Below are 21567 nucleotides of genomic sequence, written 5' to 3'. Positions count from 1 at the left end.
AGTGGCACCATGTTTGCCAACCTCCAGTCTTCCAGCACCTCACCTGTGACTATCGATGATACAAATATCTCAGCAAGGGGCCCAGCAATCACTTCTCTGGCTTCCCACAGAGTTCTAGGGTACACCTGATCAGGTCCTGAGGATTTATCCACCTTTAACCGTTTCAAGACATCCAGCACTTCCTCCTCTGTAATCTGGACATTGTGAAAGATGTCACCATCTATTTCCCCAACAGTCTATATCTTCCATATCCTTTTCCACAGTAAATACTGATGTAAACTAATCATTTAGTATCTCCCCCATTTTCTGTGGCTCCACAGAAAGGCCGCCTTGCTGATCCTTGAGGGGCCCTATTCTCTCCCTAGTTACCCTTTTGTCCTTAAAGTATTTGTAAAAACCCTTTTGGATTCTCCTTAACTCTCTTTGCCAAAGCTATCTCATGTCCCCTTTTTGCCCTCCTGATTTCCCTCTTAAGTATACTCCTACTTTCTTTATACTCTTCTAAGGATTCATTCAATCTATCCTGTCTGTACCTGCCATATGCTTCCTTCTTTTTCTTAACCAAACCCTCAATTTCTTTAGTCATCCAGCATTCCCTATACCTACCAGCCTTCCCTTTCACCCTGACAGGAAAATACTTTCTCTAGATTCTTGTTATCTCATTTCTGAAGGCTTCTTATTTTCCAGCTGTCCCTTTACCTGAGACCATCTGCCTCCAATCAGCTTTCGAAAGTTCTTGCCTAATACCATCAAAATTGGCCTTTCTCCAATTTAGAACTTCAATTTTTTGATCTGGTCTATCCTTTTCCATCACTATTTTAAATCTAATAGAATTATGGTCGCTGGCCCCAAAGTGCTCCCCCTCTGACACCTCAGTCGCTTGCCCTGCCTTATTTCCCAAGAGTAGGTCACGTGTTGCACCTTCAGTAGGTACATCCACATACTGAATCAGAAAATTGTCTTGTATACACTTAAGAAATTTCTCTCCATCTAAACATTTAACACTGGCAGTCCCAGTCAATGTTTGTAAAGTTAAAATCCCCTGCCATAACTACCCTATTATTCTTACAGATAGCTGAGATCTCCTTATAAGTTGGTTTCTCAATTTCCCTCTGACTATTAGGGGGTCTATAATACAACCCCAATAAGGTGATCATCCCTTTCTTATTTTTCAGTTCCACCCGAATACCTTCCCTGGATGTGTTTCTGGGAATATCCTCCCTCAGCACAGCTGTAATGCTAATCCTAATCAAAAACACCACTCCCCCTGCCAGTCCTGCCCATCCCTGAGCCATATTTCTGTAATTGCTATGAAATCCCAGTCCCATGTTCCTAACCATGCCCTGAGTTCGTCTGCCTTCCCTGTCAGGCCCCTTGCATTGAAATAAATGCAGTTTAATTTATTAGTCCTACCTTGTCCCTGCCTGCCCTGACTGTTTGATTCACTTCTGTTCTCAACTGTACCAGTCTCAGATCAATCTCTTTCCTCACTATCTCCCTGGTTCCTACCCCCCACCTTACTAGTTTAAATCCTCCCAAGCAATTCTAGCAAATTTCCCTGCCAGTATATTAGTCCCCTTCCAATTTAGGTGCAATCTGTCCTTTTCGTACAGGTCACTTCTACCCCAAAAGAGATTCCAATAATCCAAAAATATGAATCCTTCTCTCATACGCCAGCTCCTCAGCCATGCATTCATCTGCTCTATCCTCATTTTCCTGTCCTCACAAGCTCGTAGCACTGGGAATAATCCAGATATTACTACCCTTGAGGATCTCCTTTTTAAATTTCTGCCTAACTCTGTAATCTCCCTTCAGAATCTCAACCTCTTTCCCTTCTTATATCGTTGGTTCCAATGTGGACAATGACCTCCTGCTGGCCCCTCTCCCCCGTGAGAACATTCTGCACCCTCTCTGAGACATCCTTGATCCTGGCACCAGGGAAACAACGCACCATTCTGCTTTTTCGCTGCTGGCCACAGAAACGTCTGTCTATACCTTGGACTACAGAATCCCGTAACACAATTGATCTCTTGGAAGCTGATGTAGCCCTCGTTGCATTAGAGCCGGTCTCAATACCAGAAACTTGGCTGTTCATGCTACGTTCCCCTGAGAATCCATCACCCTCTACATTTTCCAAAGCAGCATACCTGTTTGAAATGGGTATATCCACAAAAGAGTCCTGCCGTTGGTGCCGACCTCTCTTACCCTTCTTGGAGTTAACCCATCTATGTGACTGTACCTGAGTCTTTCCCCCCTTCTATAACTGCCATCCATCGCATACTGTTGCTGTTGCAAATTCCTCATCACTTCTATGTGTCTCTCCATCCAATCCTCTCGATCCGATAAGATTCGTGTAATATGGCAGATATAATCCGCAGTAACCCTTAAACTCTCGTTAAACTCCCACATCTGACAAGAAATACATATCACTGCAAAGGCCATTCTTGCTCCTTCACAATCTACAGACCCAGAAAATAACACCGTCTTATTCCTCTACAAAACACTGCCCCAGGTTAAATTAATGGCTATGGCTTATGTTTTAAGTTTAATCAAGAGACTTATCTCCAAAAACATATAATCAAGAAAGAACCCACTATACTCGCTACTGCAGCCTTTCTCTTGGATAGACTTAAAACAACAATTAACTTATCTGATTCTGTGCTGTGAACTTCGCCCAACAGTTCCTCCAAGATTAGTTGTGAATTTCACTGTTTGTTAATTTTCCCAGATGCACTCCGATGTCCAGCGATACATGAATTCAACCAGCAAAGGCAGTAACTGTGCAGGTTCTCCCTCTCCCTCTCCCTCTCTCTCCCTCCCTCTTTTCTCTCTCTTTCTTTTCTCCCACTCTCTCTCTCTCTCCTGCACTGTCCTCACCATGTGCTTCCTTTGTCTGCTCTTCTCCCTTTTAAAACTGTTGTTTTGACTTTGTTTTGGAACTTTGGAAAAAAAATGCAACAGCATACAAAACAGTAATTGCTGCTCCTGGAATTGTTCAGGATGGGGGATTATTTGTTGTCATGAACATGCTCATAGTTTGTTTTTGCTCAATTGGTGCCGGTTCCTCATTCGATCAAGCACCCATCTCTGATTATTTATTTTCAGAGGCCATTTCTTTGTTTTTTGTCCCTGTGGTTGTGGGTGCATGGATCAATTTTCTCATCTTTTAAAACATGATACAAGGGACAAAAATACTTAAAGCTATGTGAAGCTAATACTGAAAATCACAAAATAATAATATAAATTATAAAACCAGTGATATACATTAATACACACTGATTATTATGAACTTGCAGTTTATGTGCAGTGTATAAAGCAGGAGATAGTGAGATATACATGTGCATTCAGTTAATACATAGTCTTGATTGACAACCTAAAGGATTATACAGTTACAAATGTAAGTACATGTTATTCCAGTGTTAACTCTAATAGTTTGTTTAGCCCAACATTATCTTCTAAAACATCATGAATTAAAACAAAACTAATCTAGAATATGGAAGTTATTTCTCCTTCCTACCTTCCAGGCCTTTGCTGATAACACCAAATATTTTCCTGATAAAAGACTTAATAAACTGAATGGATTTAAGCCCTTAATGCAGCCTTGAAGGTTGAAAGGTCTTGCAGTATAGCTCAATGAAATGTGAAATGTCCAGGTGGAGTTCTTTGCCATGTAATAAGCAGAATCACTTCTATATTAGTACCAAGGTCTATCTGGGTTGCAGAATTGAAAATTATGGTGCTGAAAAAACACGGGACAGGCAGCATCCGAGGAGCAGGAGAATCGACGTTTCGGGCATAAGCCTGAAGAAGGGCTTATAGCCGAAACGTCGATTCTCCTGCTCCTCGGATGCCGCCTGGCCTGTGTTTTTCCAGCACCACATTTTTCAACTCTGGTACTCCAGCATCTGCAGTCCTCACTTTTTCTCCTACCTGGGTTGCAGTCAAGTAGAATGATATAATATTAGGTTAATAATGAGTGCATGTGTTTATAACTAGGCTTAACTATCATGATAAGATGACAGGAACATAAATAGGCCTCTTGGACCATGGAATCCGCTCCACAGTTCACAATGAAGTTGTAGCTGATGTGATTATCCATTCCACTTTCCTGCTTTTTCTCATAACCTTTGATTCCCTGATTGAAATGTCAATGTTCCTACCACACTTTAAAAGGGAACACTGACATTGGAAAAGACCATGCCATAATAAAAGCTGCAATGAAAACAAAGGGAAAATGAATTGATGAACAAGTTGTGTTCCTTGGAGTGGAAAGGTACAAATTTCAAAGCTAATGCTGCTTGGATGGCGAAGGGAATCAAAGTTAAAATAAAACAGGAAAGGTGAGTTCTGACAAATGTGAAGGGCTTTCAACTAATAAGCAGGAAAATTATGGAAAGTACAGCAAGGAATTTAAAAGGTTATTATGTAAAATTGTAAAAAGATGAGTAGACCAGATTTTAAGTTTTAAAAAAAAACTAAAATAGTTTCTCGATGTGCAAAGCATGAGCAATTAGCTTGGTACAAAAAAAAGTCTTCATTTAGAGACAGAGAGCACAGCGAATGTTTTGTGCCTGGCTTCACAAAGGAATTGATGGTCTGGAAGGAGATGGAAGTTATGGATCAGGTAGTCTTAGAAATGACACATTAAAAGGATAGGTGAAAGCTGCTAAATCTCTTGGATGGAATACCATTGATGATTTGAAAGAAGTGAAATTGACACCAGTTGTCTTAAGCAAGATTATAAAAATGAACTTTTTTGGAATGACATCAGTTGACTCCGTCTCACCCATGTACCTTTTTGGTAGGGTAAGCAATCCTTCGAAATTCTGCCCTTGGGTGAAATTATTGTGGGAGTACAGAAATGAATTGATTTTAATTTTCCTATCCCACAGACCCATGATTGTGTTCCTTGAATTATTTGTGGTTTTAAGAATTAAATCTTTGTTACTCTTGCTGATTTTTTTTTTTGTCACTTTTGTTTATTGGAATGTCAGGGTTTTTTTTCATGTGGTTGCAACACAATGTTTGAACTGGTCCATTGGTGAGATTTTTTTTCTAAATGATACAATAGAGAGTGTGTGTACTTTTCAGGGCTTTGTTTTGGCACCCTATGAGTATGAAGGTGTGGAGAAGCTGACCTGATGGTCTCATTGTCTCTCATTGACTTGGCTCCTTTTGATAGAGCTTAAGATGTTACTTGAGAGGGTAAAGTAACATTATGTGGGTTCTGACTGTAGCTTTTTAATTTTCTTGCTAATATTTACTTTGGTTATATATACAGTTTGTTATACAGCCCTTGAAATATCTTCTAAAAATGCGGTTTGCTACATGACCTTGTATTCTATCACCTTCAGGTTTGAAAGGGCATCAAATGAATACCAGGAGCAACTATGTGCCATGACTGGAGTAGACTGCTGTATTAAAGGTCTTGATAAATCCCTTCTCAAAGTGTCCATTGCCAGCACTGGTAGTAACCTTGCCAGCCCAAAACATACAGGGAATGGTGAGTGAGAGTTGATAGACCAAATATGTGAAGAATAATACGTGATGTTCTTTATTTGAAAGAAGAATGAACTAAAGAAGGGTTTGGTGTCTACTTTGTCATTATCTTGTGACTATCTTGGGTGGCATAAACATTGGCCAAATTACCAAACCTCTCAGTTGGGGATTATTGTGGAATGAACAGAATCCATGGAAATACAAAATTCTTTTTCATTTTGTATAAGGGATGAAACATCAATAGTACCTCTTTTCTTCTTTGGGTTGGTCTGAAATTGTGAAAATGCCTTAAAAATGTCTTGTTTATAAGATTGGGTGATTTCAATACAGAAATGACGGCAGCATCCCATTGTTTCTATTCCACTAGTAGCTAGTGTGACTTTTTTTTTCCGAGAGGTACATGTAACTACTACATCCTGATATTGCCAGGTCTCCAGTTTTTTCTTCGCAAGCTTTACAAAACATCAACAATTTCCACTCTGCCATTTTGAACAGTCTGATTTTTTTTCTCCATATGGAAGTTTGCTATATTTCATTCGGTGAGAAACTTGACATTTTGTAATATGAACAGGAAAAGTGATTTTGCTTTTTATGAAAGAAAAAACCTGTTACCAAGACCTGATAACAGCATTCTATTTTGGCACTCCTTGATGCACTCGTTGTCATGCAGCCACGGAAACATGCTCCTCGTTCCAACCAGTTCATGCTGCCCAGAATCCCAACCTAAACTAGACCCACCTGCCTTGGTCCACACGCCTCAAACATTTCTTATTCATGAACTTATCTAGATGTCTTTTAAACATTGTAACTGTACCCACAGCTGCCACTTCCTCTGGAACTTCATGCCACACACGAGCCACTCTTGGGGGTGTGGGTGAAGAGTTGCCCCTCATGTCTGTCTTAAATGTTTTTTTCTCTCTCCTTTAAAAATGTGCTCCCTAGTCTTGAACACCCCCCTTAGGGAAACAACACCTGCCATTCACCCTATCCATACCCCTCTTGATTTTATAAACCACCTACACTCCAGTGAAAAATGGCCCAGCCTATCTAGCCTCTCCTTAATCTCAAATGTATGACTCGCTCGTGTTTAACTAAACTATGAAAGCAATACATTTTACCGTGATACCACTTTGCCAGGAGGAAGCTGTTCTCAATGAGACATAATCAGTGTTTCCGAGCTGTGTTTTGGGCTGTACGTGCACAGCTTTTTAAAAAAAGTAAATGAAGGTGTGCTGCCATTCTGGCTAGTGCTGAGCTGGTGTAAAACTGCAACCTAAAACGTTGAATCATCTACAGCTGAGTGCATTATTCATATGGAAGCTGTGTTGTACCATTTGAGCAAGTTTCATTGCTAGTTCTGTTCCTTTCAATCACCTTTTAATGTGGCTATTATTTTATAGAATCCCTACAGTGCAGGAAGAGGCCATTCGGCCCATTTGAGTCTGCGCTGATCCTCCAAAGAGCGTCCCACCCAAGCCCAGCCCATATGTCCTAACCTCATAACCCCACATTTATTATGGCTCACCCACCTAACGTGGACACATGGGGCAATTTAACCTGGCCAATCCACCTAACCTACATGTAGAATCATAGTTGTACAGCACAAACAGACCCTTAGGTCCAACTTGTCCATGCCAAGGAAGTTTTCCAAACTAAACTAGTCCTATTTGCCTGCGTTTGGCCCATATCTCTCTAAAGTGTACCTATCCAAATGTCCCTTAAGTGTTGTAATTACACCCATCTCTACCATTTCCTCTGGCAATTCATTCCATACACACGCCACTCTGTGGAAAAAGTTGCCCCTCAAGTCCCTTTAAAGTCTTTTTCCCCTCACCTTAAACCTATGTTCTCTAGTTTTGGACTTCCCCACCCTGGCAAAGAAACCTTTTGCCATTCACCTTATCCTTGGCCATCATGATTTTATAAGCCTTTGCGGTCACCCCTCAGCCTCTGATTTTCCAGGGGAAAATGTCCCAGCCAATCCAGCCTCTTCTGGATCTCTGGATCTATAACTCAAACCTTATAGTTTTGATAATATCCGTGTGAATATTTTATTGCACACCCTATAGCAGGGCAACCAGAATTGTACGCAGCACTCCAAATGTGGCCTTATCAGTAAAACTGAAAGAACTGTGGATGCTATAAATCAGGTAGTGTGTAAAGGCAGGCTGTGATAACAAGGCTTGGTATATGGGTTTGGGGGCTGGGACATAGGAGAGTTCTGGCCCTAAAATGATTGAACTCAATATTGAGTCCGGAGGGCTGCAGGGTCCCCTAGCAGTAAATGAGGTGCTGTTCGTCCAGCTTATGCTGAGCTTTGCTGGAGCACTGCAGCAAGCCTGAGACAGAAATGTTGGCCAAGGAACAGGGTGGGGTGTTAAAGTGGCAGACAACTGGAAGCTCAGGGTCTTTGTTTGTGGACAGAATGTAGGCGTTCTGTGAAGCGGTCACCCAGCCTGTGCTTTGTTTCCCCAGTGTTGAGGAGACCACACTGTGAGCAATGAACACAGACTAGATTGTGTGAAGTGCAAGTAAAGTACTGCTTCATCTGGAAGGTGTGTTTAGGCTGTTTGGATACTGAGGTGGTGAGTGGACAGGTGTTACACCTTCAGCTGTTGCATGGGAAAGTGCCAAGGGGCTGTAATGGGGTGTTGGCAGTGAAGGAAGAGTGGACAGAAGAACAGTCCCAGTGGAAGTTGGACAAGGGAGGGGCAGGCCACTTCTCAGAACGCCTACATTCTGCCCACAAAAAATACCCTGAGCTTCGTTGTCTGCCACTTTAACCACCCCCACCCACCCAGTTCCCTGGCCAACATCTCTGTCTCAGGCTTGCTGCAGTGCTTCAGCGAAGCTCAGCATAAGCTGGAAGAACACCTCGTTTCCGCTTGGAGACCTTGTAGCCTGTGGACTCCGTATCGAGTTCAATCATTTTAGGGCCTGAACTCTTCCATACCCCAGCCTCCAGCCCCACACACCAAGCCTTGTTATCACAGTCTGCCATTACACTGGTAGTCACTAATAGTCTCCATTAACAACTATTCATTCACCCAGCTGGATTGTTATCTTTGTCCAACTGTCGTCTTTGTTTTTGGGCTCTATCTCCACCTACCATTCACTCTTACTCTCCCCCCCCCCCCCCCAAACCCTATCATCTGCATATAAACCGGCACTTTCCTAGCTACCATTAGTTCTGAGGAATAGTCACTGGCCCCGAGAAGTTAATGCTGATTGCTCTTCTCGGATGCTGCCAGACTTGCTGAGCTTTTCCAGTATTTTGTGTTATTGTTTGCGGTATGTACAGCTGTAACACGCCATCCCAACTCCTGTACTCCGTGTTGTGACTGATGAAAACAAGCGTGCCTAATGCTGCCCTCACCACCCTGTCCACCTGTGATGCCCTTTAAAGAACTATGTACCTGCATCCCTAGGGGTCTCTGCTAACACTCTCCAGGACCCTACCATTAACTCTAAGTCCTACCCTGGTTAGTCTCACCAAAATGCAACACCTCTCGCTTATCTAAAATAAACTCCATCTGCCATTCCTTGGCTCATTTGCCCAGCTGATCAAAATCCCATTATATTCCAAGATACCCTTCTTCACTGTCACTATACTCCAAATTTTGGTGTCGACTCCAAACTTACTAACCATGGCTTCTATAGTTTCATCCAAATGGTCTTGTAGACAGAATGAGTACAAGGTGAATCATCTGACTTTGCTGTCATTTTATTTAACAAAAGCTGCAACTTTGCATCATGATTAATGGAGTTTTGTTTTATACAGCTGAAAGCAAGAAAACTGTCCTTACTAAACAAAGTGATACTTCTCCTGAAGTTGTGAATTATTTGGCAAATAAAGCTTGTGAATGCTATATTTCATTATCTGACTGGCCAGCTGTGGAAGAATGGCAGAATGGTATCCTGGCATTGAAGAAAAGTACAAATGGGTCATCCATCCACCTGAAAGCTGATTTTAACTACATCAGGTCAGAAACTTCAGGCAGTAAGCTTTATTTTTCATAAAATGTGACATGTTCTGACAAAGTACTGGGGTTGCTTAAGACGTTTTTATTCAGTCAAACTGCATCTATTTTGACGATGTGGTTTATTTTAAAATTACTTAAAATTTGTGACTTTGTTTACGTTGGCATTTTTAAGCAACCTTTCATGTATGTGTTCCAAGAACAACAACTCCAGCTTCATGAATGGGAAATGCTGTCTGCATCCCAAAACAGTTCTCAGCATGTTGATCATTGTTTGAAGTTTTCTCTTGTTTGTTCATTCCTGGGATGTGCATGTTGCTGTTAAACAATTATTGTTGGCTCAGTGGTTAGCACTGCTGCCTCACAGCTCCAGGGTCCCAGGTTCGATTCCAGCCTCGGGCGACTGTCTGTGTGGAGTTTGTACATTTTCCCCTTGTCTGTGTGGGTTTCCCCCCACGGGTGAATTGGCCATGGTAAATTGCCCATAGTGTTAGGTGCATTAGTAAGAGGGAAATGGGTCTGGGTGGGTTACTCTTCGGAGGGTCGGTGTGGACTGGTTGGGCCGAAGGGCCTGTTTCCACACTGTAGGGAATCTAATCTTCATTTCTGTTGAGTGGTGATGGTGGGTCACCAACTTTAATTACTGTACTCAGTCTGGTGAAGACATTCCACAGTGCTGTTACTAGCAGCCTCCTGGATCCCAGTGACTGAAGAAATTGTGATGCCTTGCAGAGGAACTTTATCCCAAACATCTGCCTTTTTGGGTGTTGTAAGTCCAGAACTGCCTGGCTGGCTACCAAGAAACTGTCGGGAAACAGTGCATTGTATATGTAGTCCACCTAACAGCCATGGTATGCTGTCGAGGCAGGCATTAGTAAATTCTGGCCACCTGAAGAAGGAGCAGTGCTCCAAAAGCTAGTACTTCCACATAAACCCTTTGGACGAAAACCTTTTTTTTTAAACTTTATAAATTGAATGTCATTTTTGTCTGTGAAAGTGTAAATGGGCCTATTGGTGAGGCAGCCCAATTCTGATGTTATGACAAAGGGAAGGTTATCGATGAGACAGCCAAAGATGATGATGAAGAATGCAGCTGAAATGAAGCCATTAGTAAAGCTTTTTTAGTAAAGCTAGCTGATTGATCCTATTTTCCTTTCTTTCTTTAGATCCTTCTTCAGTCATGAGATGTGGGCATTGGTGATAGGGCCAGCATTTATTACCCTCCCCGATTTCTCTGAGGAGCTGATAGTGAAGTGGGTTCAGGGAAATTCACTCAGTGGTGATGAAGGGATGATATACTTCCAAGTCAGGATAATGGGTAACTTGGAAAAGGCTGTGCTCCCGTGTGTCTTGTCCTTCTAATTGGTTGAGGTTCTGAGTTTGGGAGGTTACATCTATGAGACCTTTGTGATTTTATTGTAGCACATCTTGGGGCCCCTGCAACCAATATTAGTGTGGTCAGATAATGGTCCTTGACTGCAGTTTTTTTGGTGCAAATATATTTCAACCACTGGGAAACATTTCCCCCTCCATCCCAATTGAGTTCAGTTTTCTTTGTCGACTTGATGCAGTAAGAGTTCATGTGCTGTCTCAATGCAACCTCTTTGTCTCTACTCTCCAGGAATTCATCTTTATTTTCTCTCTCTTATCCCAAGGCTGTTTGGGGTTTGTAATTAAGTAGCCTTGACACCCAAACTGAGTACTGCTGAACAAGACATTGTTCAGTGCCTCCTTCATTCACTCTGCATATTATTAGGAGTAAGCCAATAGAGAGATATTTGACTGGATTGCATTTAGTTCTTATTGTCGACCTATCTGAATAAATGTGCACACTTTTGGATCCTTACTAACGTTGCTGTACTGGAACAATTTAGCGAGAGATATGGTTCGTTAGTTCCAGACTAAAGGTCATTAGCTGGAACAATATGAGCCCATACTCCTTGCTGGGTTCTGTATACAGTTAGTTCTTCATGTTATGTAGAGTGAATTGAATTGGTTGCAGATTGTTGTCACTTATGGTGGGAACCTCAGAGAAGACCACAGCCAGAATTGAAGCTGTCTTAACCTCAGTTTTTAAACAAAAAAGTACCGAATGCAGTGTACTGCTGCCAGTTCAGGTGTTGGCGATGACTTCGATTAGCTTCTAGGCATAAGAGTAGTCCTAGATTTCATTAAAATAAACGTGCAGCACACAGAGGTAACTTCTACTCCTTAGTGACTGCATTGGATCAGATCTGGGGATGAGAATAGTGACTTTGCTTTCAAATTGGCTGATCGGTGTTTTTTTAAACTTGCAAAATTTTTAACAACATAAACATTAAAGGAACAGGAAATATTTTCTTTTGCACTTCTTCCTAATTAATAGTGACTGTAAGTTGTTTTCTTCCCCCTGATTTCCTTGCAGTGAAAAGCATTCAGTGATAAGCATGCTGTGGTGATTAATGCATGTATGTAGGACCCAGAGGGGAAGCACTTTGATATTGAAATGTAAAATGAGATCTGGGAAATGGGCATTGAGAAATGAGAGTTGGTTGAGTTAGCAGAGGCTCAGTTGGCACCTGTTGACCCATACCCCGTGACCATACTGCCTCTGAGAGCAGCCTTCAAGGCGGATGCATGAAGGAAAGATAATTAGGAATAGAGCAGTGGTGTAATATTTGTTGAGATGATGGTTGATCTCTTGACCATATGACCTGCCTTTGCCCTAATCCTTCATACCTTCATGAACTATACCTTAGCAATGTAAGATTTTAAATTAATTCACTTAAAATTAAAATCAGTTGCTGTTTTCAGAAGTGCTGTAAATTTCCACCAAACATTACCATTCAGTGTGTAGAAGTGTTTTCTAATCTTACTCCTGAAGAATCTGCCCCTAATTTTGTGATAATGCTTCCTGTAGATTCCTCAACCAGTGGCAGTCATTTCTTCTAGTCTACAGTGACCTCTTTCTCTTAATGCCTTGAAAACAATAACAAAAACAGTGTTATGTGAAGTCTTTCCCCTTAATTTAAACTTGATTCCTGTAATTATTCTGGTATGTTTATGCTGCACTCCCTCCAAGGTCAATGTCAGCCATTAAGGTTTTGATGTCCAGAACTACCCTTGATACAGGCAAGTGTGGTTGCCTAAATGTTACAATAGCTTCTATTGTAATATTAATGCAAAATACTCCAGATGCTGAAAACCTGAAATCCATAATAAATATGGTGAGCAGTCACAACCTGTTGATTAGAGTAACTGTCTGTTATCCCTGTTACACTATCTCCTAGCACCGATTTCAATTTTCCAACAAGTTTATAGAAATATAGAAAATAAGAGCAGAAGTAGGCTAGTCAGCCCCTCGATCCTACTTCGTCATTTATTTTGATTGTGGTTGATTTGTCCAACTCATTAGCCTGTCCCTGCTTTTTCACTCTGATGCTTTGATATCTTTAGCCCTAAGTGGTATATCCAACTTCTTCAAATCATGCAATGCTTTGGCCTCATCTGCTTTCTTTGGTAGTTAATTCCACAGTCTTGCCACATTCTGGGTGAAGAAATTTCTCCACATCTTGCTCCTAAACGGTAAACCCTGCATCTTTCGATATCAATGACGGGAGATTGTGTTTTCTCTTGCTGGAAATGGGTACTGCAGATGCTAGAGATCAAAGTCCAGATTACAGTGATGCTGGAGAAGCACAGCAAGTCAGCCAGCATCCGAGGAGCAGGAAAAATCGATGTTTCAGGCAAAAGCCCTTCATCAGGAGTGTGTTTACTATGCCGAGTCCTGTTAATTTTGGGTTTTTGAAATCCCCCTCATGTCAATTCCGGTAAATATATTCCAAGCTGATTCAATCTCTCCATGTACATTAGTCTCGCTATCTCAGGAATCAGTTCAATAAATTATCTTTGATTTCCTTAAGGTGGCTAACGATTTGTAATGAGAGACAATTCCAAATGCCTTCTGGAATTCTATATGAATAATGTTGGTAAATGCTCCCTTTCCACTATTTTGTCACTACTACAAAAAATTAGTATAACCTTCCCACAATGCACACTGACACTGTTTAGTTGAAAGCATTCAAGGTGACAGTCTTTCCTTTGTTATAGACTTGAATAATTTCCTGATAACAGATGTCTAGGTTAAATGCTCTTGATCTCTGATGTTGCTTTATTAACTTCTCAAACTCCGCCTTCATTCACCATAGTTTGCTTTTGTATAATTTTGATTCACAAAGTTTAGTGGTTTGTGATTTGTTTGTATTTATCGTTATCACATGAACTGAGATAAAGTGAAAAGTATTCTATTATGTGCTAATCAAGCAAATCATACCGTACATAAGTTTGTCAGGGTGATAGAACAGAATATAGTGTCACAGCTGCAGAGAAGATGCAGAGAAAGATGAACTCGAATATGAGAGGTGCATTCATAAGTCTGATATCAGCAGGGAAAAAGCTGTTCTTAAATCTGTTGGCATATATTTACAAATATTTCTATTTTCTACCTGATGGAAGAGGGTAGAAGAGAGTATAACCAGGGTTGGAGGGCTCTTTGATTATGTTGACTGTTTTCCCAAGGCAGTGCAAAGTGTCGATGGAGTCAATGGAAGGAAGGTTTTTACGATGGACTGAGCTTGTGGAAGCTTTTCGTCTGGTTTAGGATTTCTCTGTTCGGTAGATGAGTAATAAGGGTCACTGGATCCGAAACACTAACTTTGTTTTCTCTCCATAGATACTGAGAGACCCACTGAGTTTCTCCAGCAATTTCTGTTTTTGTTTCAAATGGTAAACAGGTATTAGTATTAAGCCCATGAGACACCGAAGCAAAAGCATGTGATTCACCATATTGTTTCTGCTCTGCCATTCAATGAGTTCATGATCTTCAACTCCACTTGCTTGCCTTTCCCCATAGCCCCTTGATTTCCTTACTGTTTAAAAATCTGTCTATCTGCCTTCCATACACTTAATGACCCAGCCTCAACAGCTTTCTAGAAATTCACAGATTCACCAGCCTCTGAGAGAAGAAATGCTTCCTCATCTTTGTCTTAAATGTGTGACCCCTGATTCTGAGATTATGCCCTCTTACGCTGTGGGAAACTCTAGGATTAACAATCTTTCCGCATTTACCTTGTCAAGTCATGTAAGAATTTTAGTTTGAGAATTGATCTAAAAACACTAAGATGCAAGTGTATTGAAGTCTTGTTATTTTGTTTCAGAGCCCTTGGAAGTTTTGAGTGTGGAGATTTCCCTGCATGTCAGGAACAGCTGGAACTGTTACCTGGGGAGGACATTAACTTCATCAATGGAGCTGTGAAAGAAAAATTAGGTATGAATGTGTACAATCCCATCTGTGCCCCATCAGCTGTCTTTTTCTCTATAGAATCATTACTGATTAAATAGGAGGAGTACTGGCAACAAATTTGCATTGTGATACAATGGCTTGAAGAGATGTATTTTGTCCTGTTGTTTTTATTATGAAGAAAGGTTGAGACAGTGCATCTCTATGACTCTGACCCGATAAGATGGTAAGCGGTCTGCTCACAGCCAGTGGAGTAAGCAACTTGAGGCCTTGGGGTTTCTTTTTAAATTTGGAACAATAGAAGCAGCCTGAATGGGTGGGGTCAAGCTCCCACCGAACCAGGCTTTTTAGATTTAGTTTTTAGCAGTTGCTGGGGTCTTGAAGCTGGATGTGGAAGCTCTTATTCCTTTCTCTGTTACAGCTAAAAGCTGGGGTTCTCTTCTTGCTGCTAGAATTGAATGTGAGACAATTTTCTTTTACTGAATTTACCTTTTCCAAGTGTGTTTATGGGATATTACTGTATGGAACAGTTAATTGGTAATATATCTAATATTTTGTTAAGCATTTCAATAGTTAGACTTACAGACAAAAAATTGGCTTATTTTAACTGTAGTGTAAAAATAGTGTGTTTTACTTAAGGTTGAGTTTGACCAATCAAATTGCATCTGGAATGCCTTACACTTTACAATAAGCAAAGGTTAGGGTTTGATCTTGTCCATAATAGTATATGCACAGACTATCTTGTTCAGTCCTTTGCTACCATTCAGTTAAGGTTGACATGTGCCTCAAGTCCTCTTTGCTATTTTTGCCTTCCTTTCCTTCACCTAACACATTATTATCTCTGTTCCAAAAATTTCAAATGTTCACCATCCAAAGCCTATTAATTCCATTTGATTTTCAACAACTCGAGCAGATTCCCTACTCAGACTTTTAAATTGCAAACTACACAGGAATGCAAGTTGTTTATGAATGTAGCCTCATAATTCATCTCTTTTCGCCTCTGGAGAATAAGTGCTGTACCCTTCCACAGGCAATATGTTCCTGAGATCCACTGACCAAAGCTGGATAGTATCCCACAGAGCCAGCCTGGCAAGACTCTGTCCTACACTCCTTCACCTGTCCCTGCAGCATGTATTCTGAACTGGATACTCTTTAAGATAAATGTATTAACATGACTTCTAGAGTTACTTCTAGAAAATCTTTCCTTCCATTATTTACCAAATTAATAGCTGTTCTTAGATGTGCTTGAATCATTTTTTTATTAGATTCCCCACAGTGTGGAAACAGGCCCTTCAGCCCAACCAGTCCACACAGATCCTTCGAAGAGCAACCCACCCAGACCCATTTCCCCTCTGAATGATGCACCTAACACTATGGGCAATTTAGCATGGCTAATTCACCTGACCTGCACATCTTTGGACTGTGGGAGGAAGCCCATGCAGACACTGGGAGAATGTGCAAACCCCACACAGACAGTCACCCAGGGCTGGAATCAAACCTGGGACCCTGGTGCTGTGAGGCAGCAGTGCTAACCACTGTGCCACCGTGCCACCCGAATGTTCATCTGCATGTTCAAATGAGGATGTTTACTGGTTAAGTTTAAAATAAATATTGAAAACTTATGTTTGTAGACATGAAAAAGCTACTTCCGAATGTGATGAGTCCTGACCCAAGGGAACTTCAGAAAGCCATTGAGGTTCAACTAATGAGGAGTGCTGTTTGTTTTTCTTCAACTATCGAACAAACAGAGCAAGAAAAGAAACACCAGAACAGCACGGAGTGAGTGCATCCAATTGTGTTTGATAGTCATATAAATGTTATTTCTGTTGCATTGCACTGTGAGTCAGTGAAAAATGTTCATGGTGTATTTGAAGGGCATTAGAAATAGAAGCAGGAGATTTTGCAGCCTATTGAGCCGCCTCCTGCCAATCCAGCAAATCATGGCTGGTTTTGAACTTGACTTGCTTACTTGCTTCCTGAATCCCTTGACTCCCAAAGAGACTCCTGTTCAGTTCTAAATTATCATTTCTTCATCATGAAACTGTGCCACTGTTATAGGTTCTCTTGTCAGGAGAAATAACTTTGGTGTCTACTGTTAGGAAGGATCCTCCAAAGAATGTTGCCAAATGGTAGTGCTTGATCCTTAATCCAATGTTCATTAGTTCTGGCTGGTCAGTGCTAAACTTGACTGCTCCCAGTTTTGTTTTTTTTCCCTAAATCTGTGTTTGTACACACACACATACACGCGCACACGCTCGTTCACTCGCTCACTCTTGAACAATTGCAACCATGACACTGCATGTTTATTTCTGGAGAGCTCCATCTCAATTACTTGGCTGAATTTAACTGAAACTTTTATTACACCATCACATGTATTTTTAGTCTAAGAATACTTTGGTGATCTCCCTGATTATTCAGGCAGCTGTTAGCTGCTGCATGAGACTTTTGTTTCACCTTAGGGATTCTGAAGCTAGGGCAAATAACACCATCTTTGTGTCATTTAACTAAAAAAAAAAGTTTTACCAGTATTGAAATCTAATTGGGTGCCTCTAACTTGGCTTATAGAAAATTAACTTGGTGTAACTACTGTAAGTGCTTTTATATATAAAAGAAATTCAACTGTACTTTTCTACTCCCAGCATTCTCTGATCACCATCGATGTTGCTTTCTGTGCCACCTCCCAACATTGGGAACTGCACAGGCAGCAGGTACTTTCACCTTTTGGTGCTTTTCTCAAACAGGATGCATTAAAAACTGATAGCTTGAACAAAATAAGGATTTTTCTAAAAATACTAACTATTGGAAATTGTACTTTTCAAAAGTAACGGAGTTGGTGTTGATTCAAATTTTTGATTTAGAAATACGGTCAGGTATCTGAAGCAGATGGCACGGGTTGCTGTTGGACCATTGAGACTGTCCACCTTATCAATGGCGGGGTCTCTGCCAATGCTGAGCACTCTACAGCTGTATTGTTCAACTGCACTTGAGAATACTGTGACAAACAAGCTGTCCACGGAGGTAAGTTTGTACACAGGACTTGTTTAACATACTGTGATTACATGACATATTGCAGAGAGCATTATAGTGATGTTTAGTCTTGTCAGATGTTTCACTGAATAACTCTAGGCAAATTGTTATCAATATATATATATATACCTGTTACTGTCCAAATCAATTGAATTTCATGTTTCAGTTCTTATCCATAATCCTTTATGTTGTACAATGCAAGAAAGTAAGGGTTTATTGTTTAGCATGGAGAAACTGATCACATCTTGTTTGGTCGCTGCTTCTGAAACTGTTACTCTACTTTGCTCTGGTGTTGAGTTAGAACTGTGTTCAGACTCCCCTTATGATAACTGAATTGTTTTAAAATATGCATTAACGCATAATTGGGAATGGCTGTGTAGTTTGTACCAACTTGTTGAGTTATGGAAGCCAACTGTTTTTGGTCTAGGATTGTCTTCTACCACTGTACAGTGAAGCTCTACAATCCTGTAGGCAGCATGATGTCCGCCCCTGGCTTCAAGCTTTACGATACACAGTATTCCAAGCTCGTATAGCTGAAAAATTGAAAGGTAAGAAAAATATTTAATAGAAGAATAACAGCATTATAAAAGCATGCTACTTGGTTGATAATTTTATTAACTGCCCCCAAATTCCATTGACTTTACTCCTTTCCTTTGCTTTTCTGCCCTCTTGTGCTTTCCCCCGACTCTTCGTTGTCTTCCACAGCCCTCTACTCCTTCCTGCTTCTACCCCCTCACACTGCATAATCATCAGATAGGTGAATCCCTATAGTTTGCTTATGCCAGTTAAACCTAAGAGCAAATAAATAACTGAAAGGAGCTGAAGTCTTAAGGATTTTTTTAAAAAGACATTCTGTTGGATAATTGGGCAAGATATTGTCAAAGAATATTGAATTAGAATTAGGATCCCTACTGTATGGAAACATGCCCTTCAGCCCAACAAGTCCGCACCAACCCTCAGTATCCCATCCAGACCCATTTTCCTATATTTACCCCCAACTCATGCACTTAACCTATACATCCTTAAACACCATGGGCAATTTAGCATGGCCAATTCACCTAACCAGTACATCTTTGGACTGTGGGAGGAAACCGGAGCACCCGGAGGAAACCCACAGACATGGGGAGAATGTGCAAACTCCACGCAGACAATTGCTCAATGCTGGAATTGAATCTGGGTTCCTGGTGCTGAGAGGCAGCAGTGCTAACCACCATGCCGCCCCTGTAATGTTTCAGATTCTACATATGCATTCCTTAGGATGTTAAAGCACTGGCTCTCTGAAAGATTAAATTCATTTGTCTGGCGGAGCATGTAGTTTGGGTATTCAAAATTACTCTCAATTAATATTTTTGTTTTGTGTCCAGGATCCAGTACTTCAATTAATGGGCATCTTATGGAACTTGGGCTCACAGCTGTTAAATTTGCTCGGAAGCAGGGGAATGTCCTTTTGGCCACCAAGCTCCTGGAGCAGTGTAGTAAGACTTCATTAAGTGGTGCTAACACAACTCAAGATCTAGTCCATTTGTTCAAACAAATGTCACTGCATGGCACTGTTCATGAAAAGTGGGGACCAGAGCTTGATATCGAGAAATCAAAGCTGTTGTACACTGCAGGTAACTAAAAGAGAATTTTTGCATTTTATATTTGTATTAAATCTTAATATTTTCTGTCTTCCCATCTTCATTTTAGCCTGCATTTAGTCACCTTTAAGAAAAGAGGCAAAGAAGTAGTCTGCTTTTAGAATTTCATCATTCTGCTGTGCTACAGCCCAAGTTTTTTTTAACCTCTTTCCCTTGAAATATAAATGTATTTTTCTTATAGAATCCCAGTCATGACGTGAGCTGTTAGCCTTGGCCTTAGCAAGGGCTGCTTTAACTTAGATGTTGAACTGTTTAACAGGAGTTATGGGAATAACATTTCTCTTTTTGTAGCAGCTGCCTCTGCCCTACTCAGCCAGTGTAGTGAATGCATTAGTACTTTATGTGGAGAGGTACTTGCTGACCTGTATCTGATCATGGGGTTAGGTGGAAAGACAATGCAAATGATCATGGGCAGGAGCCAACACCATTGTGCATACATTGGACAGGCTTGGCTTGAATCTGCTGGCATTTAAAAGGTTTAGATCAGAGTGGTGTTGGAAAAGCACAGCAGGTCAGGCAGCATCAAAGGAGCAGGAAAAGCGACGTTTCGGGCAAAAGCCCTTAATCAATTTAAAGGGTCAGAGAGGGATTTGATTGAAACATCAAATTCTCAGGGGTTTTGACAGTGGATGTGGAGAGAGTATTTTCTGGATGGGAGAATCCTAAACTAAGTGTCATTATTTAAAAATTAAGTGTCTCCCATTTAAAGCAGATGAGGCCATATTTTTCTTAAGCAGCTCATGAGTCTGTTGAACACTCTTCCTGAAAAGTGGAAGCAATAGTCCTTGAATATTTCTAAAGCAGTAGTGTATGGTTCCTTGATAAGTAAGGAGTTTGAAAGTTATCAGGGTAAGGCAGGAAGGCAAATTTGAATTTACAGACAGATTAGTCATGATCTATTGAATGGTGGAGCAGGTTAGACTGGCTGAATAGTCTATTCATTGTACGGTTTTGTATATGCTTTCTTATTTGTGTATGACATTTAGTGTTCCAATTTTTTTTAACTTGAATCTTGTAAAATGTTTTGACTGAATGCATTTTATCAGTCTAACAGGACTTTGCTGAGAAATTATTACAAGTATCTGAAATATTTGATTAATGTCAATAGGTCATTCTACCCATGCAATGGAAATGCTGAGTTCTTGTGCCATAGCATATTGCAAATCCTCTAAAGCAGAATCAGCAGTAGCCAAGTCAATACTCACTTTGACCAAGTGGATTCAGGCAGAATGGAAGGAAATGTCTGTCCAGCTAAAGCAAGTTTTCAGAGCTCAGCAGCAGAAATCTCTTACTGGCCTGCCTACTTTGGCAAAAAGCATCCATACTTTGACTGAACTGACCCCTCCTAGCTTAATGGAGGAAGCAGCTTGTCCCAAAATGGTGGTTGAATCAACAGGTAAGTGTCTTGACCTTTCATAGCAATAAGCAAAAGTTTTGGACACATTTTAGCATGCTATTAAGATTGAATTCGAATTGTTCTATTTTCAGTGAATATTGGGGTTGGAGAACCTGACTTTATTTTAGGGCAGCTGTATCATCTATCAGCAGTTCAAGCGCCCGAAATAGCCAAATCCTGGGCAGCGTTGGCCAGTTGGGCTTACAGATGGGGCAGGAAGGTGGTTGATAATGCAAGGTAAGTGTGTGGATAATTTAGTTTCTAAATTATTCAGTTTCCCATAGGTTTGCAAATGGGCCTTAAGAAACCCAGTCTGTTTAGAGGTCAGGAATAATTTACCAAAGCAGAGACATGTAATTCTGTCCCTGTTTTATTCATATATTTTAATCTTCCTGTTTTTGATTTTATATACCTCATTGCAGAGAGGCACAGTCAATTGGGATGTGGGAGTTTCTGTGCAATATTGGCCGAGGAGCTGGAAGATTCGAGGTTACTAGATTCATGTAACATGCCATAATTATGTACATATTAAAAAGTCTTGATTGCAAATCGAAAACTGAAATAACTGCAAATGCTGTAAATCAGTAACAAAAGCAGAAATTGCGGAAAAAACTCAGCAGGTCTGGCAGCATCTGTAAAGAGAAATCAAAGTTAACATTTTGGGTCAACTGAGGAAGGGTCACTTGACCTGAAACGTTACCCTTGATTGCAAATCAGTTGTCTTGGCTTTAGCTAGGATATCAAAAA

At 40.7% G+C, this 21567-nt stretch overlaps 1 protein-coding gene across 2 annotated transcripts in view; it reads left to right on the top strand.

The window, feature by feature from the left end:
• smg1 (SMG1 nonsense mediated mRNA decay associated PI3K related kinase) overlaps positions 1–21567 on the top strand; it is a 170869-nt gene that overhangs the window by 73057 nt on the left and 76245 nt on the right. For both annotated transcript variants that reach the window (XM_043712155.1, XM_043712156.1), the window contains 9 exons: positions 5355–5503; positions 9281–9482; positions 14675–14784; positions 16389–16536; positions 17616–17775; positions 18212–18332; positions 19149–19397; positions 20533–20820; positions 20913–21057. In XM_043712155.1, the coding sequence (XP_043568090.1) occupies positions 5355–5503; positions 9281–9482; positions 14675–14784; positions 16389–16536; positions 17616–17775; positions 18212–18332; positions 19149–19397; positions 20533–20820; positions 20913–21057 (1572 nt within the window). The remainder of the gene's footprint in view (positions 1–5354; positions 5504–9280; positions 9483–14674; positions 14785–16388; positions 16537–17615; positions 17776–18211; positions 18333–19148; positions 19398–20532; positions 20821–20912; positions 21058–21567) is intronic.

The sequence above is a fragment of the Chiloscyllium plagiosum genome, chromosome 21 (genome assembly GCF_004010195.1).
Source record: "Chiloscyllium plagiosum isolate BGI_BamShark_2017 chromosome 21, ASM401019v2, whole genome shotgun sequence".
NCBI lineage: Eukaryota > Metazoa > Chordata > Chondrichthyes > Orectolobiformes > Hemiscylliidae > Chiloscyllium > Chiloscyllium plagiosum.
The sequence above is the reverse complement of the archived record's forward strand: the minus strand, read 5'-3'. Positions and strand labels throughout refer to the sequence as shown.